This window comes from Ursus arctos, unplaced genomic scaffold (genome assembly GCF_023065955.2).
Source record: "Ursus arctos isolate Adak ecotype North America unplaced genomic scaffold, UrsArc2.0 scaffold_32, whole genome shotgun sequence".
Taxonomy (NCBI): Eukaryota; Metazoa; Chordata; class Mammalia; order Carnivora; family Ursidae; genus Ursus; species Ursus arctos.
Window position 1 is genome coordinate 15,340,914 of NW_026623008.1, and position 27,337 is coordinate 15,368,250.

Below are 27,337 nucleotides of genomic sequence, written 5' to 3' on the forward strand. Positions count from 1 at the left end.
CAGAGCTGAGTCTTTGTGGTCAGTGAGGAAGAGAAAGAAACAACCTTGTTTCTCTGGGAGAGAACTGGATTCCGGGCTCAGGAGTGTGGGTGGCGTTGGGCCGGGAGGAAGGGGCTGCCTGCTGACCTGGGGGCTTATCCACTCTGTACCTGTGTGACTTTGGACAAATTGCTTTGTATCTCTGTGTCCCCATTTTCTTAATGATAAAATGGGACACAGCCCAGTCCTGGGTTGCTGTGAGAATCCGAGAAGAATGCCCTGAAACGCATAGCAAGAAGGGCTCCAAGGGCCCCATGACGCCCTTGCCGCACAGCGCCTACAGACGGAGCCACATGCCTTGGCCCAGTGGAGCTGTTCGTACATTTGTTCATTCATTCATTCATTCATTCATTCATTCAACAAATCCAGTTGACCCTTGAATGACACAGGTTTGAATTGCATGGGTCCACTTGCAGATTTTTTTGGATAAGTACAGTTCTGTAACGGTATTTTCCTTATGATTTCTAATAACATATTCATTCCTCTAGCTGACTTTATTGCAAGAATACAGTCTGTACTACGTATAATATACAAAATATCAGTTAATCGACTGTTTATATTACCAATAAGGCTTCTATTCAGTACGAGGCTGTTCATAGTTCAATTTGGGGGGAGTTAGAAATTCTACACGGATTTCTGACTGCGCACGAAGTTGGCACCCCTCACCCCCGTGTTCAAGGGTCAACTGCGTTGGGCAGGTGCTAGGCACTGTAGCCGGTCTTAAGAATTTTATGGCGAACCACACAGACTACCCCTTACCTTCACAGAGCTTCAGCCTGGCTTGGTGACTGTGATCTCTTTTCCATTCCTGATGATCAGGCCTGGGGTCCCAGACTCAGGATTGCACCTGATGTTGGGGTATGCAGGGTCCCATGTTTGCTCCTTGCCTTACTGGATGACAGTCCTTATAATGGTAATCATCTTAACCGTTGACGTTGATCACTTATCTGCCAAGCTCTGTGTTTGATGCTTTATTGGACCCCCCCACTAGGAAGTAGGCCCCCGTCATCCACATTTGTAGATGAGGAGACCGAGGGTCCAAGAGGTGGTGTGATCGCTCAAGGTCCCCCAAGTTGTGGAGCTACATTCCATTTCAAAGCTCCTATACTTAGTGACATCCTTCATCTGTTTGTAATACAGTTCCGACCTCCTGCCAACAAGGTTGTGACGCAGCCAGTGCTGGTGACTCACACAGGTCAAGTGTGAGCTCGGAAAGCTGACAGACCATGTCTGAAGGGGGCCCTCCTTCGGGGAGAAAATGCAATCGAGCAGGTTTCTCTCTCAACTTCCGGCAGTCCTGGCAAAAAGGGAGGCACAGCCATGGCGATGGCGGGTCAGAAAATTAAAACTACACGCTCACATTCCCTCCAGGGCAAAGAGACCCCTCATACCACCTTGCCGATTTTTGTCCTATCTCTACTATTATTTCCTAAACACTTGTTTAAATGTGCAGGTGAGCCGTCAAGTCTCAACAGTTCACCAGCGCCACCTGAAATCAACTTACGTGTCTCAGGGTGCAAACCGTACTTCGTGTCTTAGGTTGGGTTTCCCAAAGGCAGACCCTGAGAGGTGCCTGCTGGTGGTTTGTAAAAGGAGCCCAGAAGACCCCAGGCGGAGAGTGGGGAAGTGGGACAGGGAAGGGAAGGAAGCTGATCAAAGGTAACATGAAGCAGATGGCCATCAGGGCAACTGGGGCTCAAGCCCACTGGGGACCACAGGGAGACCCCCTAGAGGATACACCTCAGTCTTCCCACCGCTGAGTGAGGGAGCTGGGGCATTTATTCCCCAACTCCATCATTAGCTAAGGGCTGCTTCCTGGAAAGAGAACACCCTGGCACTTCCAACCTGCCCTTGAAGGGCTGAGAGAGCACCTCCCCCCGACGTCCCTGCATGTGCTGGAACATTAAATGCTCAGAGGATACGAACAAGGCACCAACAGCATCTGTTAAACTTGGGATACACGGAGGGGGTTGGAAAGCAGGGACTGGGAGTCTGCGAGGTGGGGCAGCACGTCTCTATGAACTAGGGCAAGTTCTTTAGCTTTCCTATTTCTGAACGGAGAGTGCCCCGTGCAGTCTCGAGCGTATAATGAGCATTGGCTCCCACGAGGAGCAGGGAGCTCTTCCCACCCTGAGTCTGCACAGTGGGCTTCAAGATGAATCCGTGGTGCTCGGGCACCCATGCTCCCCTCACCCAAGCTGATGACTCTCCGGTTACTTGTCACCTTTATTGTAACGAATCCATGCGGGGGCGGGGATGGTGGTAGGCAGAGGTCCCAGCTCCACCCACCAGCACCCATTAGAAGCTAAGGGGGACCGTCTGCCTCCAGCACGGGTTTCCATGCCCTCAGATGCTTTCTCATGGGAGGAAGAACAAAGAGGAGCTGACAAATCCACCTCTATGCATCCACATAACCCTGTCTTCTGTTAACGATAAATCCAGAACGTAACACAATGAAGAGTTTATTTCTATCTCAAACATCTGGTGGTGCCTCCCGTCAGGTGACAGGGACCCAGGCTCTTTCCACCTTGTGGCTCTGCCCTCGTCCAAGGGCTGGATACTCTCTCACCAGAGCACGTCGATGAGCGGGTTGGGGGGAAGGGATGCTTTTTAACCACTTCTTCCTAGAAGTGACACATCGCTTCCCCTCATGATCCATTGGTGAGAACTGGTCGCATGACCCCATCTAGATGCCCAAGAGGCTGGGAAATGAAGTCTCTGGCTTTTTTGAAAAAACTGGAAGATCTGGCTTTACTGCCCCACATTTCTGCAAGGTAATGGCTGATCAGAGCCAAGAGGGGGTTGCCCATCCAAGGGTATGGCTCTCCCGTTTGCCACAGTCCCCAGCGCTCTTGGTACTCTTATGCTAAGCACCTTAGGACAGATGCTACCCCTCTGGTCCCGGTGGAGACTGAGCTCACGGCCCCTGCTTTCCTCTGGGAACGGGCAAGACTCTGTCCTCGGAAAGCTCCTGTTCACGACACAGATCACCAGAAGCCATCCCAGTGCAGCGGGGAAGCTAGAAGCTGTGGGGGCAGGGAGGGGGCACCTAACCGGCGGGGAGCACAGCGGGGCAGGCACAGAGACAGGAAAGGCAACAGGCGAGCTGGGGCTTGACAGGCCAAGGAGCACTGAGGCAGGACGTGAGGGTACAGAGGAGACTTCAGAGGACATCATGGGGACAGATGGGCAGGAAGTCTCAGATGCCATTCCAAGAAGCTGCAGGTGGACCATGAACACCTGGAGAGCTGGGGGGAGAGCATCATTGTTGGAAGATTGTCTTGGCTGCCCAAGGAAACCGCTAGAGTAGACCAGGCAGAAGAAACCGGGGCCCTGGAGACGGGGAGGGGAAACAAACCCCAAATAGGGGCCTGAGAGTGCCATCCTGTTTGTCAAGGAGGAAGCCAGACCAGCACACGAATGAATAGGTCATCAGCAAATTGTCCACTCTGAGACGGAGGGAAGGAGGGCCCAACATGCCTACTATGCACCACACACCCATCTAAGCCCCCAAGACGTGGCAGTGAAGTTGCCACCTTGAGGGTACATTTGCCACATATGCTCCCCCCATCACCCTGTGAGGTAGGTGACGTCATCCCCATTTTGCAGAGAAAGGAGAGGCTTGGCAGAGCACGGTGAGCTGCTCAGGGCCCGCGGCTTGAAAGTGACAGCTACAGGTTGCACCTAGGTCCCCCTGACTCCCAGCCCATGTCCCCTCCCTGGCCTCTGGGTGCTAATCTCTCCAAGGAAAACAACCCAGGCCCCATCAGCCACAGAAGCCCTTCGATGGGGTAGTAAGAGCCCCAAGCCACCGGAGTTTATAATTAACCCTGGTGGCTAACCCGAGACCTCCCAGCAAGATCTAGCACCGGCTGATCTGGGGGTGGGGGTGGGGGGGCTGGAGGGATTAAGTTCTCAGAAGGGGATTTGGGCTCCCGAGTTTCTGGAGTTTCTGGGTGGCTTCCTGGGGCCTCCTTGTGCTGCTGCCCTGAGCGAGACTCCAGGCGCTTTTCTGGCTCCTCGGCCCTCTGTGCCAGCCTTGAGATGGAGTGGACATGGGCCGCACCAGCCAAGCGGGGGGCAAGCCAGGTTGGGGTCCACCACCAGCCAGGGCCACCTGTCCCTCCTACCCATTGGAATAGAGGCCAAGGATCACTGGAAGCCGAGCTGCGGGCACACTCGCCAACATTTCTATGGTGTCCCCAGAGAGCCAGGCACTGTTCCTAGTGCCTCACAGCACACCGAACCCATTTATCTCCCCCCCCACCTCCCAGAGGGCGGGACTGTGTCTGTCCCCAGTTCAGATGAAGAAACAGAAGCAGAGAGAAATTGGTGACTTATGCAAAGCCACACCACTAACAGGGGATGATGGAGGGCGTGAGGCCCAGCACTGTGGCCCCGGGGTGGGGGATTTGATCATCCCCATCGCTCCTTTTGGCAGGGTACGGAGCGGCAAGGAGGGGTCAGGAATGTAACTGCAAAGGTGGCAGGGGTGGGACATCATTGGCGGAGATCCTGTCCTGTGGGGCCGGTGTCCTCACCCTGGTAAGGAATGCCCGGAGGCCTCCAGCAGAGCCCCTGCCTCCACCTGCCCAGGCCACAGTGGCTGGCTCCAGGGTCTCCGGGGTCAGCCCAGGCTTGCACACTTTGGCTGAGGGCCCTAGAATTAGCCTCCTGCCCACTCAGGTCACCTGGTTGGGAAACAATGGCAACGGAGAGGCTGCGCCCTGAGGACGGTTGGCCAGGATGGCGGGGGCGGGGGGGTGGGGAGGGGTCCAGAGGCAGGATCTGGAGGAGTGTGAGATGTGACCATTCACCACTTTGCCTCCAGAGCCCTGGGCCAAGGCCTGAGCAGCTCGCAAGGCTGCCTGCTCCCCGGGCATGAGCACGTTACTGTCCTGACATCTACTCTCATGGCAAGTCTTGGCGCTTCGTGGGCCCTTTGTCTGCTCTCCACTCCTGAGGGATCTCCTGGGGCACAGGCCTCTTGCCACTGTCCCCCAGACAAAGCTCAGGGCTGGAGGCCGGGGAGGAAGACAGCCCAGAGAGGGTGAAACGCCAGTGTGAAGTCACACAGTAAATTGGGTTAGACACAGAGGGAGATGTGGTTCGGCTTATGCTATGGAAAGATCGCTCTGGCTGCTGTGCAGAGGAGAGACCGGGGATGCCAGGAGTAGAAGCTAGAGGGCAGGCTGGAGGACTTTCTGTCGCTGGGGGTGGAGGTGGTGGTGGCTTGGACCAGCTAAGTGTGGTGGTGGCGGGAAGCAGCTGGATCCCAGACATGTTTGGGAGTTAAAGCCAGCGGGGCTTGCTGATGGGCTCACTGTGGGGAGCAGAGGAAATAGCGGAACCAGGGATGCCCCCTGAATTTTTGGCCTGAGCACCTGGGTGGAGTGCCATTTATGGATATAGGGGAACAGATTTGGAGAGAAAATACAGATGTGGTTTGGATCACGTTAGCTTAGAGATGCCCATTGGACTTGGGGGCGGACATGCCCATAGGTAGTTGGGAAGGAAGAGTCTGGAGTTCAGTGGAGAAGTTCAGTTGGAGACAGAAGGAGGGTCATGATGGCATTTAAAGTTGTAGGGCACAGACAGAATTTGATGTGCCCAAGATGACAGGCAGCCAGTGGCCGGGATTTGAACTGGGGTCTGTCAGACTCCAAAATCCACAGGAGCTCTTTCCACTCTGGCAGGTGCTCACCTCTGGGTTTCGTCCAAGGTGTGTGTTGGGCGGGGAGGAGGTGATGCCAGAAGCTTCTGGAAATGAATCTGGGAACAACTGAAATCCTCCCGGCCTGCACTACCCACCCCTCAACTACTACGTACCCAGGCAGAGGAGCTCTTGTCAAGCATGGATTCCTGTCCCCTTTCCATTGTACAGATGGAGACACTGAGGTCCAGAGGAGGGCAGAGCTGGGATCTAGGTCTTCTGCCTCCCACCCGGGCTTCTCCACTGGGCTCTAAGGTAGGCTGCTGTCTCAACCAGTTCTGTGGTTGAGTTGAAACCATCCAACAGAGATAATCCTGGAGGGGGTGAATGTGTTTCTCTTGAGGGCCTCAGATGGAACTGGGCTTCCCTTCTGGGCTCCCCACAAGGCAACGTTTGCCCCACGCCTGTCTCTACCCCTTGCCCAGCCATCCCCAGCCTTCGGGACCCCTCCAAGTCCCTGGCAGAGCAGCTTTGAGCCTGGCCCCAGTCCCGGCTCCTGTCCTGCAGCCTGGATCGAGCCCCCACTGGCCCCTGCCCAGACCACCCAGCACCAGGGCCTGGCAGAGCCCAGTGGGGCTGGCGGGCAGTGCTCCTGGGCTGGCCAGCCGCGGTCTGGCTCCACCCGAGGGGCTGTGGCCTGGGAACCGCTAGCTGTCTCCTTAGGGAAGCGGCTGGGATCTCCAGAACAAACAGGGAAACCACAGGCCCCTGCCCCACCCGAGGAGAGGGGAGCTGCCTCTGGCCACGTCCACCAACACCCTGTTCTCCAGGCGCAACCAGTGGGGAAGGAGCAGAGTGGCTGTGGTCACATGTGGACAGAAAAAGCTGCGACCGGGTGAGGGGAGGAGCTCAGGCGACTCTTGCTGCCCCCGCAGAGCCCCCCAGGAGTGAGGTTTGACTGAGCTGGGGGTGGGGTGTGGCTCCTCAGCTTCAGGCTGAGAACAACGCCCTGGAATCCAACAGATCTGGGTTCAAATCCGAACCCTGCCACATCCTAGCTGAGCAGCCTTGGGTAAGTGACTACACTTCTCCGTGCCTCAGTTTCCTCTCTGAAAAGTGGTTTCAGGGGCCCCTGCCTCCCACAGACGTAGAGACGTGACCCAGAGTCCTCTGGATGGAAAGTGCCCGGCTCAGGGCCTGACACACAGTGGGTTCTTGGGAGACATCAGTCCCTGACCCGTCACAGGCTCCATGACAGCTAGAACAATCCCAGGGGACTCCTGGGCCTGGCAGGGCAGGTCGGGACAACCTCCCTGATTCAGACCAGCTGGGGGATGGGGAGCATCTGACTTCACTAAAAGCCGCAATTAGAGCCCAATTTAAAGAAACGCTGTGTTAGTTCTTCCCAGGGCAGATGTGATTATAGGCTCGGAGCTAAACCGTTACTAACAGGATGACACACAGAAAGGCCCCTTCCAGGGCATGGAGGGTGTCCAGCCCTACCCCCCCCCTGCTGTACAACTGGGGAAACTGAGACCCAGGGCGGGAAGAGACAAGCTGCAGCTCACACTGCAGGTTAGAGGGGGCCGGGCCCAAGCCCTGTCTTCCGATGGCCAATCCAAGCTCCGTCCCCACCTCTGGTTTTCCCCCCCGAAAGATTCATGGTTGCATCTGGAGGCCAGAGGTACCTTGAAAGAGATGACATTCCCTGAGAAGGAGGGATGGAGGCTGAGATGATGAAACCTCGGCATGACACTGGCCGTGAAGCCAGGGCCTCGGGGCCAGTGGCAGCTCCCTGCCCGGCACACAGGGACCTCCCGAGGAGGACACTGATAATAACACCGATCAGGATGAGCCCCCCCACCTTGCACCTGCTGTGGGCAGGCACCATCTTCTGTCTTCAGCTACCCCAGCGGGGAGCTGGGGGCCTCATCCCCACTGCAGGGATGGCAAAGCCCAGGTCCTCAGTCTCTTGCCCAGGATTGCACAGGGAGCCAGAGGCAGTGCGGGCATTGGAACAGGTGTGCTTCTGCTGAGCCCAGACAAGTTGCTAAGGTCCTTTTAGCACAAGATCCCAAGCGGGGTCATCGCAGCAAGCGGTGATGGTGGGTGAGTTAGAGAATGAATGAATGAATGAATGAGTGAATGAATGAATGAATGAATGAATCAGGGAATGAAAAGGCTATTTAAGGGACTCTGTTCTTGGGGAGGTGTGGGAGAGCATAGTCAATCCCTCCAGGGAGTCCCCTGAGATTAATAGCCCACCGGAAAAGGCCAATTTCAGCTCTCCAGAAACAAGGGTCCCCAAATACCCAGGTCCCAGGAATCCCGCCGGCTGTCCGAGTGCCCGCACTAAGGAGCCCTGAGAACACCTCTGTGGCCTGCCCCTCCTTAGTCCCAAGCAACCCCCATGCCAGAAGCCAGAGGTCACCCTGCCCTAGTCCCCACCCCCCAACACACTCTTGCCCAGGCTGAACTCCGAGTTGAGAGTGGAGTCTGGGGCCCGGATGCCATAGGGAAACACCAGCCTCCTCTCTCTAGCCCCTCTGCCCTTCACTCCCTTTCTGCAGCTCACTTTGGGGACCCCCCAGGATGGGGGCCCTGCACACACCAGTTAGCTCCTAGGAGCTTGCGAGGTAGGCTGCTGGAGCCCCCTGCTGGCCAAGCATCCCCATTCCCGTGGGGATGGGGTGAGTGGATTCTTCATTCATTCAGCAAATATTTATGAAGCCCCTACTATGTGTCAGCCCCGCGTTAGGCCCTGCGGCTCAGCGGGGAACATACACAGACCCTGCCTTCTGATGCCTGCGGTTCCATATGTGGTGCCTGGTGTCAGGGTCATGGTCCCCTCCTGCCCCCGATCTTCCAAGGATGGTCCCCACCCCCAGAAAATTAAAATCTCCCTGTGGGCAGAAGGGGTGCCCCCACCATGAGACCAGGCATGGTTGTGCTCTCCCCACCAGGCTGGGGCTCCCATGGGCTCTAAAACCTGCCATTCCTGAGAAACCTCTCGGCTCACTCCTGGAGCCTCCCAGGCTAGGGTTGCCAGATAAAATATAGGATGCCCAGTTAAACTTGAACTTCAAATAAACAAGGAATGATTTTTTAGTATAAGTATGTCCCAAATATTGCATGAGGTATACTGAAACTAAAAATTATTTCTTGTTTATCTGAAATTCAAGTTTAACTGGGCTCTGTGTTTCTACTTGCTAAATCTGGCAACCCTACCCCTGGGGCTCATTCCTTCTGCGGGCACCTGGCCTGTCCAGATGGCCCACGTCGTGCCTGGACATGGCCCCTGCCTGCCCCATTACAGCTCCTGTCCGCCTCCAGGACTGCTGTCCTCCCCACCAGGCCCCTAGTTCCCAGGTGGACACCCACTTCCCCCTGGTATGCACACTCCAGCCTATGGCCTGTCAGGAATGCTGTCTGGCCTCCTTCCTGATGGGCCCAGAGAGAGGGGGACAGAGCCGCCCCCGCAAAGAGGGACCTCGAGTGTCAGAGACAGAGGCAGAGATCCAGAGAGAAAGGGACATGGAGCGTGAACAATGGAGACAGTGGGAGAGAGCTGAGACAGAGCCAGAGAGCCTAAGGCCCCCTGCCCAGCACTGCTTCATGGAAACCAGCTCAGGGGCTGGAGGGTCCTGAGAGCCCACCAGGGTTTTTCCTGAGTGGATCGGGGTAGAGGCTGGGGCCCCTGAACCCCAACATTGGACTTGGGACTCTGGGTCCTGGATAGGCAGGCAGTGAGAGGCAGCTCGGGGTCTCCCGCCCTAACAGTCAGGGGTGGGAGGCCATCCCCAGCCCCTGCTGCTCTCCCCTCACCCTGCTTCCCAGGGGCAACACAGGGACATTCATGGCTTCCCAGAAGGGCCTATGGGGCAGCCAGAGTGGCTTTTAAAATTAGCCTCACTAACCAGATCTGGTTATTTCAGGAGGCTCCGTCCCTGGCTGTCCCCTTGGCAGGGCGGGTACAGGGAGTGAGGGAGGGACCTCTACATTCCAGGGTCCCTGGCTAAGTACCCCCTGTGGCCTAAGCAGTAGAGAACGTCCAGGTCCCAGTCCCCTGGCACTGGGCAGGCCTGGTCCTGTGGCCGTCTCTTTGGCAAAGTCACCTCGGGGTTAGCCATGGATGGCCATGGGCACCCCAGCTGCTACGGGACAGGGGAGGACCCCTCCTTGTGGGCACGGGTCTTATGCCAGGCACCTTAGAAGCCATGACAGCCTCTTCACAGCGATAGGTGAGGCTTTGTCCTCCTTTGATAGGCAATGAAGCTGAGCCCTGGAGAGACAGATAACAGCTCGGATGCAGGGGAGACGGGTGTCAGCTCCGTCAGGAGCCCAAGTCCGTCCACAGGAGACCTCTTGCCTCCTGCGTCTGGAGGAACCTCTGGCTGCCATTTCCACACCAGAGTTATTTCTAAGTAGAGTCCACGGCTTCCCGGAGCCCGGTGCCCCCCACCCAAGCCCTAATTCCAGCCTCGGGTCAGTGTCCTGGCCCGCCCTCCCCACCTCAGAACCCAGAGTGAGCACGGAGCTGGCGCGGGCACAAGAGAAACAGCGTTGGACACTTTGATCCCGGAGGCTGGATTCATCCTCAGCCTCCCCCGGCCCCACCTTGGGGATGGGTGGGGCCCCGCCTGACACTCAGCCCAGAGGCCTGCCCTGGCCACAGAGGGGGTCTGGCACGGACCATGCAGGCCGAGAGGCAAGGGAAGGTTGCGTGTCTGCGACCCCAGCGCTCCAGCTCAGCTGCGGAGCTCGTGGGGAAGCGCACAGGTGCATTGCTCAATCCCGTGCAGTCCCAGCAAAGCCGGGGAGCTGAGGCTCAAGGGAGCCACTGGCAATCACACTCTCCCCAGGTCTGGACAGCAGCGTCAGGCCGGCCCCAGCTACTCTATCTTCCGCACAGAGAGCCGACCCCATGTCCTCTGAGGCGGCTTATGGCTATGGTCCCTGTTTCATCATTGCCTCTGCCCCCCAAAAGGCACACTGTTTTTAGGGCACACCACGTGCTGGGGCTGCACCCCTGAATCCTCATGTCAAGGGACCCAAGTCAGAACTATTAGCACTCCCACTGTGCAGATGAGGAAACTGAGGCCCAGAGAGCCAAAATCACGTGCCTCAAGTCACAGAGAGAGGAGGTAAAGGCACTCAGCTAAGCTCTTGACCTTGGTGCTGAACTGTGGCTGCCGGCCCTTCGGCCCTTCGCTGGTGGGATGGGAGGAGACAGGGCAAGAGACTGAGAAGAAGATGGGAGGGGGAGTTTGGGCTAGACGACTGGGGTGAGGCTGTGCAGGGGAGGGGGTGCGGTTGGTAGGGGACCCACGGAGACTGGAGCCAAACCGGGTGGGTGTGGTTAGGGATTGAGTGTGAGTCACAGCCCCTGGGTGGCCCCAGACATCCTAGCGCCACTGTCAGGAAAAGCATGGCAGCCCCTGGGGGGTGCGCTCACCACTGTCCTGGGGAGGGTGTGGGGGTTGTGGTAGGTAGTGGGGACGCCGCAAAGCTGTCGGGAAGGCCAAGGCATGTGCCCACCCCAAGTTACTCTTCGTCCTGCACTCCTACCTCAGAGGGGACCCCCTCACCCAGTACCCAGGCTGGATGCCCCCCTCCCGCAGCCCCACATCCCATCAGGCCCTTCACCCAGACGCTCATGCCCCCTAGTCCTTCCAGGCCTGCCCACTGTCCTCCTGCCCTCTGTCTCCAAAGACTGTCTCCTTGACCCTCCCTTACCTGCCTGGCACTGCCCAGCTGGTCTCCACCAGCAACCCAGCTTCTGTCTATAGCAATCCGGGTTTCAAATCCTCCATGGCTCCCTGCTGCCCTGAGCACAGACCCCTGGCCCCTTGGTCTGGCATTCAAGGCCACATGGCCCTGGCCTCATCTCTACCCTGTCACCTTCCCATCACTCAGAACTGTTTGCGGGGCCCCTGGGTGGCTCAGTCAGTTGAATGCCTGCCTCTTGATTTAGGCTCAGGTCATGATCTCAGGATTGTGAGATGGAGCCCCATGTCCGGCTTTGTGCTCAGCACAGAGTCTCCTTGGGATTCCCTCTCTCCTCGCCCTCTGCCCCCTCCCCACCCCTGCTCGTGTGCACTAAATAAATAAATACAATCTTGAAAAAAACAAAACAAAAAACAAAAACAAATCCTGTTTGCTATCTTCCCAATTCCAGACACTCTCCTCCACACACTTGCACCTGCCGCTCCCTGCCCCAGGGAATTTCCTCGGCCTTTCCAGGATGCTTGGGCACCCCTGCTGCGGAGTCTTCTCCATGACTCTCTCACGCAGGCTGGGCCCCCCGGTCTGTGCACACCCCCGTCACTCAGTATCTTTAATTGTAACTGTCCAGCACCGTGAGCCCCTTTCCTGGTCCGGTCAGTCCTGGTAAGCTATCCCTTGGCGCCCCCTGGTGGCCATATTAAGAAAATTATTGGGCTTCATTGAGCAACAGAAAGGAGGGCGGGAAGGCAATCACAGAGCTCCCACTGTGTGCCAGACCATGGGCCAGGTGTTTGATATACACCAGCTCGAGGAACCCCCATCACAAGCCTTTGGGAGAGATACTACTGCTCCCATTTCACAAAAGTGGAAATCATGGCTCAAGTTTCTCAAGGCCGCTCAGCTAGTACGAGATGGCACCAGGACACGCCCCCCCCCCGGACTCCCCCCCCCCTTGCAGACGGGGAACAGAGTGGGGGGCAGGGCAGCACGATGGGAAGGAAGCACCCTGGTGGTCACAGAACCTGTGGTTTGGCCGTGGAGGTACCCCTGGAGCCTAACAGCAGCTCTGAAGGGTGGGGTGAGGGGGACAGACAGGCTGGTACCTCGGTATCACTGAGGTCTGTCTGGAGTCGGTCCAGGCAGGGTTCACACCAAGCCAGGCCCAACCCGGGGTACAATAGCGATAAATAGAATTTATTTTGTACAACTGTTACTGACATACACACAGCCACAGGGGGCTTCAAAAATGGGTGTTGGGGCCGGAAGGCTGGCCTTTGGCGTGGTGCCTAAAAAGTGTGGACAGACACACACAAGGATGTGGGCTCACAGCAGCTGTGCCTGGCTGCCCCCTCCGTGGGAGCTGGGCGGGGGGCGCAAAGGCGAAGCCCACAACTTTAGGCCAGCTGAGACCCCTCGACCTAGAGTGCCCAGAGCATGGGATGGCAGGGGTTAAGCTGGGTGCTGGCTGAGAAGCCAGGGAGGTCCCCCTTCCCCTAAGGGGGGTCACTTGTCTGTCAGGTGGAGGCAGTGGACAGGGCATCGGCAGATCTGTGGTAGAGCTTGAGGGTCCAGGAGGGGCAACGGGCATAGCCAGCTCCCAGCCCCTCAGCCCACCTGGGGTCCCAGGGAACCCAAGAAGCAAGGTAGGGCGATGGGGGGGGGCCCTAGGAGGATAACCCCCCATTCTGGGGCAGGTGCATGGAATCACAGTCTTCAATGACCTCTGAAATAATCTTGTCCATTTGCAGCAGAGGTGCCCAGAGAGGGACAGCAACTTGCCCAAAGTCACACAGCAGAACCCAAATTGGAAGCCAGGACTCAGGACTCCCAGCCCAGTGCTCTTCTCACATCCCACTGCCTCCACGGTCGGCTCTGTGCGCACTGAGATATCTCGATCCTCCCCTCCCATCTTGCTCCCCATGAGTCGAGAGGGGCACCCCGGTGTGATGAAGGGCCCGGAGTGGGGGCAAGCCAGGCCTGGCGTTCTGCTTCAACTGACCACGGCCTGCCCCAGCCTCGGGAGTGGGGATGATGCCAGCAGCTTCCCCCTCCCAGGTCTGGATGGCTCCGCCCCGCAGAGACAGCCCAGCCGGGTGGCCGAGGTGGGGGCGGGGGCAGCCCACAGGCGGGTGCTGGCCTTGGGGGCAGAGGTCCTATCCACCTGGACTTGCGATAGCATCTTCACCTTGTGCTTCTGCGGCCTTGTCTGCAGGGGAGAGGGAGGTGAACACACCACGAGGCAGGGAGACGGAAGTGGGAGGGGGAGGGGCCGCCCCTGCAGTCCCGGGCTCTCTCTGGGTCTTTTGGTCCCACTGGGAATCTTCTCCCAGCAGGCCCCTCCCTCCCCGCAATTCCCAAGCGCCTTGCAGGCTCCCAACAACTCCTGCCCGCAGTTCGTGGGCCAAGGCAGCGTGGATTGGCCCCGCTGCACAGAGAAGGAAACGGAGTCTCAGAGAGGAGCCAGCGCCCTCCCCGAGTCCTACCCAGCATCCGAGTGGCAGAGGTTTGAATCCAGGTACACATCGCTCTCAGCCCCGGGGAGACTGGCAGAGGGACAGGGAGGAGCCACCCCCCCTTCCTGCCCACTCCTGCCCTCTCCCCACCAAACAAGAGCCGGGGACTGGGTCTGACCTGCTCAGTTTCACCTTCAGAGCGGGAGCCTGGCTAACAGCCCTGCACAGAGTGCCGGCGACGCAGGTGAGAGGACAGATGAAGACACAGGGCAGGAGACACAGACAAGCAGAAGACACGGGTTGTGCCCAGGCCAGATGAACCCAGCCCCTCCTGGCTCGGGGGACCTCTTGGTCCCGGCGCCCACCCCCGGTCCCCTTGGACACCTGTCCCCTTTCCCCCAGGGCCGACTGCCTCGTGGGGGAGCGTTCCCACAGGGCAGCTTCTAGGCTGGCCGCAGGGGCCCAGCCAGCGCCCTGTGGCGGCACGTACCAGCTGCGGGCTGTGCTGCTCAGACGCTTCCAGCTGGATCTTGATCTCGGGACACGCAGGGTCCCCCGGCTTGCCGGCATCGGGATGGGGTGACCGTGAGGGGCCTGGGGAGGGGGGCAGGAGGGAGCCACCTCACTGGCCGCGGGGAGGCACCAGGGAGATGGACGCATGGATGGCCGGTGGGCACCAGGGCTGCGCGCCCGTGCCAAGTCCCTCCCTTGGGGAACCCCTCCCTTACCTCCCTTCTTTACCCCTCCTCCATCATCCACCAAGACCATTCCAGAAGCCATCAGCCCGCAATCATCCCACCCACTGTCTCCTCTGTTAGGGGCAGGCCCATCACACACCCACCACCTGGGGCATGAGAAGTAGTCTCCGCCCTCTGTGCCCATCCCTGTCCCCCTCCTGCTGCAAAAGGGGCTTGGAAGGGGAAGCTGCCTGTGGCCTGGTACCTGGGGAGCTGCCCCCACTCGTGGTGCTGACACTATCCTCCAGCCACGTGCTGTAGATGAAGGAGTCCCGTTTGTGGGGTGTCCCTGAGGATGAGACGCTCTCCTGGGGATGGGGGAAGAGAGAAAGAGGGAGGTTAGCCCTCATCCACGCACTGGCTGGGCTCCCCTCCCGTCTCCCAGCCTCCTCTGCTTGTTGCAACCCACAACCCCTCACCCTCGCGCCCCTGTGAAGAGGAAGGGGGCCCAGCAATGTCTACCCCAGGGAGACCACAGGACGACAGAGTGGGAGGCAAACACCACACACTCCCATTCATTCCTTCAGCCAACATTCACTGGTGTTATCCTGGGCCAAGCCAGTGCGAGAAAGCAGGCGGGATCCCTGCCCTCAGACAGTGAGGTCTAGGAGGCAAAACAGCCTGTGAAGAGACTCTTAAAATCCTAGACTCTGAGCCCCATTGGGCAGGGCCTTGGTCCACACGGTTCCCTGCTGCAACTGTAGCACCTGGGACTGGGCCTGGCAAGGAAGAGGGGGCCGCTAAAGCTTTGTTGAATGCAGAATGACATAAGGGTGCTAAGGGCAAAGCCCCAGGGGTCTGTGAGAGCATGAAGAGGGGGGCTCCCAACCTACCCTAGGACTAGAAAATCAGGGAAGGCTTTTAGGAGGAGGTGATGTGAGGCTGAGTCGAGAAGAATAAGTAGGAGTCAGTCAGACAAAGCGGGAAAGAGGAGGCAGGGAGAGTGTTCCAGACTGAGGAGACGGCAAGTGCAAGGCCCAGAGGTGGGGTAAGCCTGGTATGCTGGGGGGGGGGGGCTGCAAAAGAGCACGGAATGGCTAAGGTGGGAAGAGATGAAGCTGGGGAGGGACTGGATCTTCAATGGAGCCCTCAGAGATGGGGCTCTCTGGGGACGACACTGGGGAGCCATGGAAGTCTTCAGAGTAAGGGGGGGTTAGTCTGCATGACTCCTTTGGGCTGGGTCCCCTGATCTCATCTCAGCCACATCCAGGCTCCTGCTTCTGCCCGGAGTATCTACAGGCACCAAAGAGCCGCCCTGCAGGCCGCTGGAGAGCAGCACAGCTCCCTGGGCCTCTCACCAGGCCTGTGTCATCCGCGTCCACACCCTCGGTCTCCTCCACCACGCTGGCGAAGCTGCTGGCACTGGACGAGGAGCGGGAGAAGTCCTTCAGCACTTCTGCTCTCTGGGTCGCCGTCTCCGCTCTGCCACAGACAGCACCCTGTCAGCCTGCGTCTGCTCTGGGCACCTCCTGGGCCACACCCCGCTTCCTTGCCCTGGGAGGCCCAGCCTGCAGCCACCCAGGCACCTCTGTGGCCCCCATGACAGCTGCCCAGGCCTCGAGCCTCCCCCCACCACTGTCCTTCCGAATTCACGGATCTGAGCACACCCCTCCCCTGAGTAAAACCACCTGGTGGTTCCCCATCACCCCAGTAAAGTCTAATTCCCTTGGCGAGGTATTCAGTAATAACAGTAACTATTAACAGAAAAACTAGGGTCCAGTGTGTTTGCTCTGTGCCAGGCACTGTTTCAAGTGCTTTTAGCAGAGTTACCTCATTGTTATCATTCATAGACCCATCTTACAGATGAGGAAACACCGAGGCTCAGAGAGAGTGGGCGCATAGCCCAAGGTCACCCAGCCAAAGGTGGGAGAACAGGGGTTTGGACCCAGGCCTTCCAACTCCAGTCTACTCTCGACCCTCTCAGTTTTGTTCCAAGCTCGGGACTTTGTGTCTCCTGGAGTCTCACCCCTTCCCTCAAATCCCAAAAAGCAAATTCATCTTTCAAAACTCAGCCAAGGGTCTCCTCCTCAATTCCTCCTCTCAGGGTGGGAATGGATCTCCCCACTCTGGGTCTGCGAGCCCTGTCTCTCCCTGTCCCTGTCGTCCGTGTCTTCTTCTCTGTTCACCTGCCTGACTCTTCAGGAGAGCACAGCCTGGGAGTCTAGACACTCCCAGAGCCAGCCCGGAGGGGGCTGAGCCCCAGCACTGGAGGGCCTCCCCCTACTTCCATTCTTCCCCAGCCCACCTCTTCATGTGGCAACCACAGTCAGGTTTGAAACATCACTCCTCTTAACTAAAATCCCAAAGGCTCCTCCCTGGCCCCACTGAGGGTAAAATGTGAAGTTCTCATAGGGCTTCCGGAGCCGGGATCTAACCCCCGCGTGCCTCCCTGACCTCATTCCCGGCAACACCCAGCACAACTGTCTGCCTGGGCCCAGCCCCTCACTCAGCTCCAACTGCGCCACTCTTCTTTCTGTCTTTCAGGCATGCCTCAGGGCCTTTGCACTTGCTGTTTTTCGCCTAGAGCCCTCTTCCCTCTGCCATGCCAGTCTTGGCAGGGCTGGTTCCTCACTCAGCTCTCAGCTTAAGCCTCCCCCGTTTCTAGATGTCTTTCCAGAGCACCAACTATCCCCTCCCCCCCCCCCAGTAAGTCCCCATTCCATCCCCTGCTTCATTGTTCTCTTGTGTCACCATCTAGAAACAGCTCATCAGGTCACGCTCCTCTGGACTGCCAGCGTTGGCCCTGCCAACGCTCCCGGGCAGCCCCAGGCCAACGCAGGGACTGGAAAGGGTGAGTCCAAGCCCCCTGGCTCGGCGTGCCCCGAACCCCAACCTGTTCTTGGTCGTGGGCATCTCTGGGGAGCTCTGAGTGGATGAGTTCTCCGACTTGGGCTCCTGTGAGGCGTGCCCGCTGTCTGGGGTCTTCTGGCCGGCGGGGGGACTCTCCCTGCGGGGCACACGGGGGCAGCGGGGGGATTCAGCACTGGGCCTGGCATCGAGGGTAGACCGAGGCCCAGGTGGTGAGGTCCCGGGTGCCTCCTGCCTCGTCCCCATACCCTCTATCCTCAGGGGCCAACCCCAGAGCTGTCCCTGCAGCAACCTGGCTGGCCTGGCCAAGGAAAGAAGCAGGCCGTGCTGGAGCGCCTACAGAAGACGGGACACTCCTCAAGTCCTCCCCTCCTGATGCTTGTCATGGGTAAGGAAACTGGGGTCCAGAATGGGAAGGAATCTGCCCAGGGGTGCACAGCTATGTCCATGGCAAAGCCAAGCTCTGAAGCCAGGCTTCATAGGATTACGGGCTCTCGTGGCCATGAAGATGGTACCGCCTCCACTCCCAAGGACTCAGTGCGCCTGCCCTGCATCACGCGCCCCGCACCGCACCTCTACAGCAGCCCGTGTTGTTGGCTGTGTTCTTAGCCTCATTTTCCAGATTGGGACGGTGGAGCTCAGAGAGGTATCGTGACACTTCCAGGGTCACACAGCCCCAGTGTGGCAGAGACAGGATTCACATTTAGAAACTATGCCCTGTTTCCCAGGGGCTGTCCTGCAGCTACTGTGGCATGCTGCCTGCGCCCTGCCCACACAGATGCACCCCTGCAGACCCCGCAGACCAGGCCGTCCATCCCAGCTCCGCCTCACTGGCTGCGTGACCTGGGCAGGCCCCTGCGCTCTCTCACCTACTGCATCTTGACATGGAAGGTGTGACCCCCTGCGCAGCCAGCAGAACCACTGACATGAACGCCCCTCACGGTAGGTGACAAGCTGGCCCTGGTGCCTGGCACGCAGCAGGCGCCTGACTGTACAGCTGCCCCGAGAGGGACAGGAAGCAGAAGAGCGGACACTCCCTCCTGCCTGCTTCACTCTGCCCCTGCACGGGGGCCAGGAAAGGGGCTGGAGGAGACAGGGGACCTGCCCACCCACCTTTTCTCTTGCACCTCCTGGATATTCTCAATACCGATGGCACTGCTACGGCGTGAGCCAAATGGGCCCGACTTCTTCCTCGTGGGGCTCTTTCCAGGGACGATCAGTGACTGCAGGGAAAGGCCCCAACTCAGTGCCCACCTGCCCTGAGAGAGCCACTGTCCCCCACATGCCACCTGGGGCCCTGCTGCCCCAGGCCCTGAAGCAGAGACAATGGAACAAGAAAGGAGGAGAGAAATGTCCATCTCCAGGGACAGCCCTCCAAGTTCACAGATAGGGAAACAGGCCTGGGGAGGGCAAGGGCCCCCAAAATCACACAGCAGCATGGGGCCTGGAATCTTAGTCCAGGGGAAGGGCAGGAACCCGAGGGGGCTGGGCAGCCACTCTGGGCAGGGATGGGAAGAGGCCGAGACCTCAGAATGGCTCCCAGCTCTCTGCCCCCATGTTGTCATGGGACCTGGAGGCTCAGGGTCATGGGGAAAGAGTGGAGATTGCAATGCAAGCCCCCGCCCCACCTTGGAACCTCCAAACTAGCTGGGGGAGATTCTGGCCCAGCATTGAAAGATACCCTCCCTCCCCTGGTTTATTAAACACAGTAGGATGGGAGGCCCCAGGCCCCAGAAGCAGGCCCCAGCTTCTCTGGGGAGGCAGGAAGGTGGGCCCCAGGGAGGCATGGAGAGGCAGGAACCCCCAGGCCGGTTCATGGTGCGGGGCGGGGCGGGGGGTCGGGAATCAGGAGAGGGATGGCGTTCCATGCAGAACTAGCGATATTGGGGGACGTGCAGCTGGGCATAGGGTCTTTGGGTACCAGATCCTGGCAGGGACTCGCCCAGGGTCCCAAGGGCCAGGGCAGGGCCAGAAGCCCCTGGCGGCGGGGGGCACCAGCTCTGGCGCAGGTACCAGGCCCCAAAGCAGGTGCCGAGTGCCATCCTAGCTGCTGGCACTCCACCCTGCACAGCCCCGGGCCGGGCCCAGGGGGAAGGGGGGGGCAACGTCCCCAATATGGCCTCCGTCCTGAGAGCGAGCAGAGAACAGCACGTGCAGGCAGCCTCCAGAGCCGGCGGCCCCGTGGACGACAACCTCTTCCACCGTTCCTATGCCTATGGCACTGCCCCGGCGTCCGAATCTACTCGCGCTTTTCCCAGGAATAAGCAATGACTGGCAAGCAGCAGAGGGCAAGGGCAGAGAGAGACAGACACAGAGAGAGACAGAGAGAGATGGAGGCAGTGGGAGGGGTAAGACAGGGAAAGGGGGGAAGGACAGACGGACAAAGAGAAACCAAGCCAACAGTGAGTCAAGGGGTTGACAGACACAGCCAGGAAGGGGCGGCACAGCGGACGGAGGAGACAGTGACACGGACAGACACAGATGGGGGAACACACACGAGATCACGGAGAGAAACACAGACAGACAGAGCCAGAAGAACAGGGAGGTCGGGAGGAGAAAGCAGGGAGAGAACAGTGCGGGCGGGGGCGGGAGGAGGGAAGAGACAGGTGTCGGTGGGGGTGGGGCAGCGGGGAGAGAAAGGGAAGGTAGATCAGGGAAAATGCAGACGCAGAAGGAAAAGGAGTCACAGCGGAAGAGAGAGATGTACAAAAACAAAAACAGAAATGGGTCTGGTTACTGCCATGGTGGGTGCTGCTGGCCTGGCCCGGCCCCAGGGCCCCTCGACAGCACCCACAGGAGGCTGAGCCACTCAGCGGGAAGGGAGGGGGTGGGCCTGCTTCTCCAGTGACAGTGGGCTTGGTGACTGCAGGCCAGCAGAGGCCCCGGCTTGTTCCCCGGGCCAGGCCAGACCACGGGGCAGGGGTGGCTGGGGGGCCGGGGGACCTCCTGCCATGTGACACAGCCTCACAGCACTGAGCACAGGGCTTGGCATGCAGCATACAGTCAATAAAGGACAGAAGGACGGCGGACAGATGGATGGAAGAAAGACGGCGGATGGGGAGGAGAGATGGCGGGTGCCGTGTCAGGGGTGGTCACTGGGCGGTGGAAAGCAGATGGGCCCACAGCTGAAGGCCTCATCCACCCTGTGTGCCCAGCACCCCACCCCCCATCTTAGCAGCAGAATCCCACAGAGGCTGGCAGACAGGAAGTAGTCACACAGTAGGTGCTCACACAGAAGCCCAGTTCCTAACACACAACAGGCAGCCATAACCACAGAGGCCCCGACACACAGTGGGTGCTCACACAGCAGCCTGGGGCCAGGCACACGGAAGAAGGGGCTCACAGAGAACACGCTCCCACCACAGCTCGCTTCCTGACACGCAGCAAAGATCCCCCGGTCTCCAGGGCTTAGCACATACCCTGTGCTCAGAAGTCCATCTCCTGACACGTGGTAGGTCCTCACACAAGAGCCCAGGGCTGGGCATACAGTGGATACTTACAGAGCTGATGCCCACACGGCAGCCCAGGACCTGACACACAGCAGGTGCTCACAGAAACTCAGGGTCAGGCCCACAGCAGATGCGCACACAGTACACGTCCACACAGCAACCGGGTCCTGACACAGCAGGTGCTCAAATAGCAGCCCGAGTCCTGACACACAGTAGGTACCCACCAGCATCTCAGGGCCAGGCACACAGCAGGCGCTCACACAGAAATCCACGTCCTGACACACAGTGCGTGCCCACAGCCTGACACACAGTAGGTGCTCCCAGCAGCTCAAGGCTTGACAGTAGGTGCCCGCAAAGCAGCCCAATTCCCAACATGTGATAGACAGCAGGTGCTCAGTAAGGAATGTCATATAGAGGGAGCCCCAGAGCTGACCCGCAGAAAGTCACCTGAATAAGGGACCAGGAGGAAGGAAGGGCTGAGGAGCTGGAAGGGGGCTGCAGGCTCTCAGCACCCCACTGTCGTGGCCTGGACATTGGGCCCCCATGGAGAGCCATGGCTAGACTGAGTCTAGAACCCAGGATGGGCACTCAGACAGCAGGGTAATGGAGGGAGGCAGGCCTCGGAGGTGGGGGAGAGCTGAGGCCTGTTGGGGGAGGGCACTCACTATTCCAGCTGCCTTGGCCAGGTCGGGGTTGTTGGGGGCGAAGCTCCCGCTGTGGCTGGTGGACACGGTGTTGGGCTTCTTGTTGCTTAGTCCCATGGCGTCCATGGACTGGCTGCGGCTCCGGATGACCCGCTGTGAAGGTGGGGTGGGAGTGGAGGAGGCACAGACTTTAGGAGGCCCCCTTCCCCTGGGAAACCCAGGAGCCCGGACATCTGGTCCCTCCCCACCAATACCACTCTGGGTAACCCCAGGAAGTCCCTGTCTGTGAGGCCACAGGAGGGGCAAGTCCATATGGTGCCTAAGGGTAGTTTGGGCCTTGGCTCCGCCACCAACTTGCTGGGTGACATTGGACAAGCCACTGCACCTCTCTGAGCCTCCTATGACTCTCATGTGGCTGTTGCAAGGATTGTAGGAGATGCTGGGGCATGACCCTGAGCGTGCACAGAGAGCCGTCCAGAAACCTCAATTTCTTGCGCTTAGGGTCCCGTAAGGCTTTCTTTACTACTTTCTTTTTTTTCCTTCCTCTCGCTTTTCCTTGCTTTTCTTGGCCAGTGTGTACTGAATGTTTCCTATGGGGCCAGGTACTTTACGTTCACTCATTCAATCCACCCTACGAGGTAGGCACTATTATCATGCCCATTTTACATATATGAGACAAGCCTGGAACCAGTATGTCAAATCATGTGCCCTTAACTGTGGGCTCTGCTGCCTCCGACTTAATCCAGGTCCACTGTCCAGCACCCATGAGAGATGTGGGACCACTGGAGCCCCACCTCCCCCAAGGCACCCCAGACCCACGTTCACTCCACCCCATTCCCTGTCTCCAGTGGACAGAGGCAGGGCTCTCCTCAAGCCCCTGTCTCAAGATTTTATTTATTTATTTATTTATTTATTTATTTATTTATTTATTTATTTGACAGAGATAGAGACAGCCAGCGAAAGAGGGAACACAAGCAGGGGGAGTGGGAGAGGAAGAAGCAGGCTCATAGCGGAGGAGCCTGATGTGGGGCTCGATCCCATAACGCCGGGATCACGCCCTGAGCCGAAGGCAGACGCTTAACTGCTGTGCCACCCAGGCACCCCCAGTTCCAGGGCAGGCCTGGACAGCTGGGCCAATCCCCTTATGCAAACCCACTCCAAACCCACATCTCCAGCTTTGCTGCCTGCCCTAAGGGTGAGGTCCAACAGGCCCAGCGGGGCACCTGGAGGATGGGCCGGTCCCCTCCTGTGGGTGGAGGAGAACATGGCAAGGAAGCCACGGCCTGGGGACCTGCAGCCTGGGGGAGTCTAGGACCTGTGGGTCGAGGAGGAACTCCCCCTCCTCTGCCTCTTACTTTGGACAGCAACCGCTGAGGTAGATAGACAGGGTTTTGCATTTTGCTTTGAATTTATGTCGCACTAATCTAACTCATTCACAAATAATTCTCCACAGCGTATGCGGTAAACTGCCATTGCCCTACCCTGTAGGCAAAGAAACCGAGGCTCAGGGGTGCCTGGCTGGCTCAGCAGGAAGAGCCTGGGACTTTTGATCACCGGGCCTTGAGGCTGAGCCCATGTTGAGTGCACGGATTATTTAAATAAATAAAACTTAAAAAAAAAGAAAGAAACTGAGGCTCAGAGGATGCTCAAGCTGGTAAGTGGCAGAACTGGGCATCAGTGCTCTTAACCGTAAGCTAAACCAGAGACAGCCAGGTCACAGGGTCACACAGGCCGCACCTCAGACTTCTGTTTCTTTCCCTCTGAGAACACCTCCTCCTCTCTTCTCTGCCTGCTGACCTGGTAACCACCACCAGAGGCACCCGGTTGCCACCCAGAAGGCTCCAAACCTTCGCAGAACTCCCAAGTAGACTCCACCCCCAAGCCTAGGCACCCCCCCCCCCAACCATTAACTCCTCCCAAGTCAGCGCGCCACCCTAAAGTCTAGGTCCTCCCTGAGGCTCGCCACCACCCAGACTCTACCCAGGTACTTGCCACCTAAGCTCCTAGCTCGGCTCCCTGCTCCCCGACTCCACCCCTAGCTCCGCCCTCTACTTGACTCCACCCCCCATGCGAGCCCGCCTCCGGCCACACCCCCACACCTTGCCCATAACCCCGCCCCGACTCCACCCCCAGTACGAGCCCGCCTCCGGCCACACCCCCACGACTCCACCCCAGACGGGCCCCGGCCCCTCTGCCCCAGGTAGACCCTAGCCCCTCACCTTGAAAGACTCGAAGAAACCGCCGCCACCGCCGCCGTTCTCCATCTTGTCCTCGTCGCCGCCCAGGCCCATCATGGACTGGCTGTGGATGTGCAGCTCCTCATAGAGCGTCTCCAGGAGGGCGGCCCGTGTCCGCTCCTGTGGGCCAGGTGGAGGCCATCACGGGAGAGCCCAGTGATCGGACCCTCGTTCCACAATTAGAATCCTGGCCACCTTCTCTGAGTGAGTGGGGAGTGGGCCTGGGCCCCCGGAGCCTACGCTGGCTCCCCCTGGGCCCCTCCGCAGCTCCAGCAGGCCCCAAGGCTCCTCCTGTCCTGATCCCGTTTTCCCCCTCCCCCACGGTGCCCTCTGTGCCAGCCTGCCCACCTGCGGGTGCCTCCTGGGACATTCCTCACATATTCCCAGAAGTGCCCCACTTCCTCTCCCCTGACCCTAGCCCTGCTCACGTGTTAATCCGCCCCCACCCCAGACAGCTCTCCCTCAGGCCAAAGTCTGAATACGGCATTTCCCTCCCCAGGCGCGCAGGGCTGAAATCCTAGATTGGGGGAAGGGGTTCAGCCCAACAGCCCATCCTCACCTCCAGTTTGGCAAACTTCTCTGCCTTGTAGCAGGCATATTCAGCATTGATCAGCTTTGTCAGCAAAAATTCCTGGAACTCAGGCCCCTGGGAGCCCCCAGTGTGGAGAGGAGAAAGGGGCTCAGATGAACACAGAGGCAAGGGGCTGAGCCCCAGTGACTCAGAGGCTGGAGTCCCTGAGCTGTGCCCTGCTGGGGCCCTGGGGTCGTTCTCTTCACTCCCAGAAGGACGCCTCCTTGGCCTCAGCTCTCCAGCCTACGTACCTGTGAGGGCCCCCTGTGCCCTTCATGCTTGCCCACCCCTCGGGAGAGCAAACCTCACAGATGTACGGGGCTGGCTGGGGTCTCCTACTGCCTCAGTCTGGGGGAGAAGAGAGGGGTCTGGAGCCAAGGCTTGGAAGTGTGGCTTCTGACAGGTGAGAGAAACGTGTGCCCCCTTCCCAAACATTTTAGAAGAAAGAAGACTGTGATTGTCAAGAAGATAATAGCAGTTGGGAAAGGCCACAGAGTCTCTGCTATGAGAAATCTAGAACAATGGTGCAGTTTGTTCCGTGACTTTGTAAGTAAAGATCACAGTTTTTATCAGTTTGAAGGAAAAACCAGGCCCCAACTACGTGGTTAGGGGAGCCCAGCGGCCCTGGCACACAGTGGGGCTTCAGGACTCTTACAGCAGAATGTGTGCCCCCCTCAGCCCCCACCCATTTCATCTTGCTCTGTCCATGACGGTGGCTGGGGACTGCCCCTCACCTTCCTGAACACAGCGGGGTCCGGGAGGGGGGGCCCAAAGAAGGGCACGTCGTCTCTAGCAGTGACAGAGACCTGGAAGGGAGAGTAGCAGTTCCTGTGGAGCCCCCACCCCAGCCAGAGACCCCTAATTCATCCCTGTCCTGCCCCCTCCTGGGTGCCAGGCCTGCCCCTTGCTGGGGAAGTTTCCGTAACTGCTGATCGGGTGAGTGAACCCCAGGATTTCAGCCCCTCCATCCTTGGTCCTGAATTTGAGTGGTGAGAAGTGGTGGAGATCTCAGGGGTCATGAAGGATAGTGAAGGCCAAGGAGGCCAAAGGGTGGAGGAGAGTAGGGACAGTCTGGGGAGGGGGCAGAGAGGGCAGGATGGGAATCCTCTATCCACAGAGCAAGAGTGGGGCTCAGAGCCCTCTGGACAGTCCCCTTATCTACAGGTGGGAAAACTGAGGCTCAGGGAGGTCTCACAGTGACTCAGGGTGGTGCTGGGGCTGGGGTTGCGGCTGATACCCGTGGGAGGCTCCGTGATCACCCACCTTGTAGAGCGGGCCGTCAGGCCCCCCGCCCTCGGCCTGTACCACCACATAGGCATGCAGGAAGTTGGATGCAATCATGTCAGGCACAAAGGGTGTGTTCTCGTCCTGGAAGACTACAGCGACAATGTCGTTCCCGATATGCCGCTTCCGCTGCAACTGAGCACAGGGCCACAGGCCTTCACCACCTGGCTAGAGAGGGGCTCGCCGGGCGCAGGCAAGGAAAGGTGCCCGCAGGACGGTGGGAGGGTCTGGGGTACGCAGAGGGCACGTCTGAGGATTCGCTTCCACCCCCAAAAAATATCAGGAGAAACTTGTCTTAAAATTATTTTAGTTTTCTCGGAATCCTGTGACAGATGAGGAAACGGAGGCCAAGAGAGAAGGGACTTGTAAGGACCTGCTGTGAGTTAGAGGACTCGAACCCTGGGCTCCTGGGCTCCAGGCTCTACCTGTCAGCCCTCCTTCTGTCTCAATACCCCAAACATGCCCCCGCCCCCGGAACAAAGAGTTTCCACTCAGCATATACATTCATGTTGCTGAGATGAACACAGGATTCTCTTAGAAGACACTTAAAAGACACTAAAACACAATATTCCATTTTTCTCACACTACCCTTTTATCTATCCCCCTGGGGTGGGGGCATGGGGTCCGGTGGACAGCCCTGCAGGAAGCTTAGGACAAGTCGACAAATTTCGGTGTTCACCTCCCAGAATATGCCCTGCACTTCCTCGCCTCCAGCCCTGTGCAGAAGGTGGAAGCCATTTTCTCTGGAACATTCCCCCACCTTCTCCCAGCTCCTCTGCAGCCTAGAAATCACTTTATCTTAAAAGCTTTTCTTGACTCCTATCTCTGCCAAGTTTACGTGCCCCGTGTGACCCCACAGTGCCCCTCCCTCCCTGTAAAAACGCTAACTCCCATTTGTTGAGCCCTTGTTATGTACCAGATCCTGTTGTAGCCGCTCTGTGGGCATTCGCTCATGTACGCTCACCCACGAGGTCAGTGCCAGTGTCATCCCTGTTGCATGGATGTGGAAACAGGCTTTCCCTACCGCCGCAGCACGTCACCCTGCCCCCACTAGAGCCCACGAGTGGGGGAATGGATCGTTTCCATGTCTGTATCCCAGGGCCCCCTGAACCTGGTGTGGTGAACACTGAATGGACAGATAAGTGGGGGGACAGAAGGACGGGGGGAAGCAGGTGGGTGGGTGCCCAGGCTACCTGCTGGGCGTCCCCTTCTGTGTAGGGCAGCTTGGTGGACACGTGAAACATGATCTCCTTGTTGCGGAAGTTGCAGTACACAGACTCGGTCCCCGTCTGCCCGTGGGTCACGTCCAGGCCTCCTCGGAACCTGCCCCAGGCCCCCCAGGCCACGGCTCAGTCTCCAGCCCCAGCCAGGCCTCCACAGGGCCTGGACAGGGGCTCCCTCCCTGCCCGAGGGCATGGGTCCAATTAAGCGATGCTCTTCCCACCTAATGCTCACCCTTTAAAGTCCTGCAGTTTGACCTTCTGACCCAGAAATTCGAGAAACTCCACGAAGGCGGGGCTTTCCTCATTGGTGCTGAAGAGCTCTTCCTCGGAGGTCTGGGGACACAGGGAGCGCAGAGGTCACGGAGCTGGCGCTCCTGAGTAGCCGCCGCCCCCCAGCCCCCACTCGCACCCAGAGCAGGCCAGGACGAGGACCTCTGGGCTCCCCCCAACCCTGAGCTCCTGGGAAGCACAGTCCCTGGGCAGGAGCCCTCGCCCGGCAAAGGTCTGAGGCC

General features: G+C 58.7%; 1 protein-coding gene across 10 annotated transcripts in view; it reads right to left on the reverse strand.

Annotated features, from left to right (window-relative positions):
- Nucleotides 1-12,592: 12,592 nt before the first annotated feature.
- The window catches only part of RAP1GAP (RAP1 GTPase activating protein), a 64,531-nt gene continuing 49,786 nt past the window's right edge, over nt 12,593-27,337 (reverse strand). For 2 of the 10 annotated variants that reach the window (XR_008956779.1, XR_008956782.1), the window contains 15 exons: nt 27,058-27,158; nt 26,796-26,925; nt 25,582-25,737; nt 25,053-25,124; nt 24,307-24,393; nt 23,730-23,867; nt 21,532-21,663; nt 19,611-19,688; nt 18,531-18,640; nt 17,443-17,556; nt 15,908-16,031; nt 14,815-14,917; nt 14,363-14,497; nt 14,051-14,092; nt 13,344-13,625 (listed from right to left, as the gene is read on the reverse strand). Coding sequence is in view for 6 of the 10 variants with exons in the window: in XM_057305365.1 (XP_057161348.1) it covers nt 14,084-14,092; nt 14,363-14,466; nt 14,815-14,917; nt 15,908-16,031; nt 17,443-17,556; nt 18,531-18,640; nt 19,611-19,688; nt 21,532-21,663; nt 23,730-23,867; nt 24,307-24,393; nt 25,053-25,124; nt 25,582-25,737; nt 26,796-26,925; nt 27,058-27,158 (1,458 nt within the window). In the remaining 4 variants the exon portion in view is untranslated. Of the gene's footprint in view, nt 14,498-14,814; nt 14,918-15,907; nt 16,032-17,442; nt 17,557-18,530; nt 18,641-19,610; nt 19,689-21,531; nt 21,664-23,729; nt 23,868-24,306; nt 24,394-25,052; nt 25,125-25,581; nt 25,738-26,795; nt 26,926-27,057; nt 27,159-27,337 lie in introns of all 10 variants that reach the window. The other 8 variants (XM_057305369.1, XM_048221991.2, XM_057305365.1 and 5 more) reach the window with 7 other exon arrangements.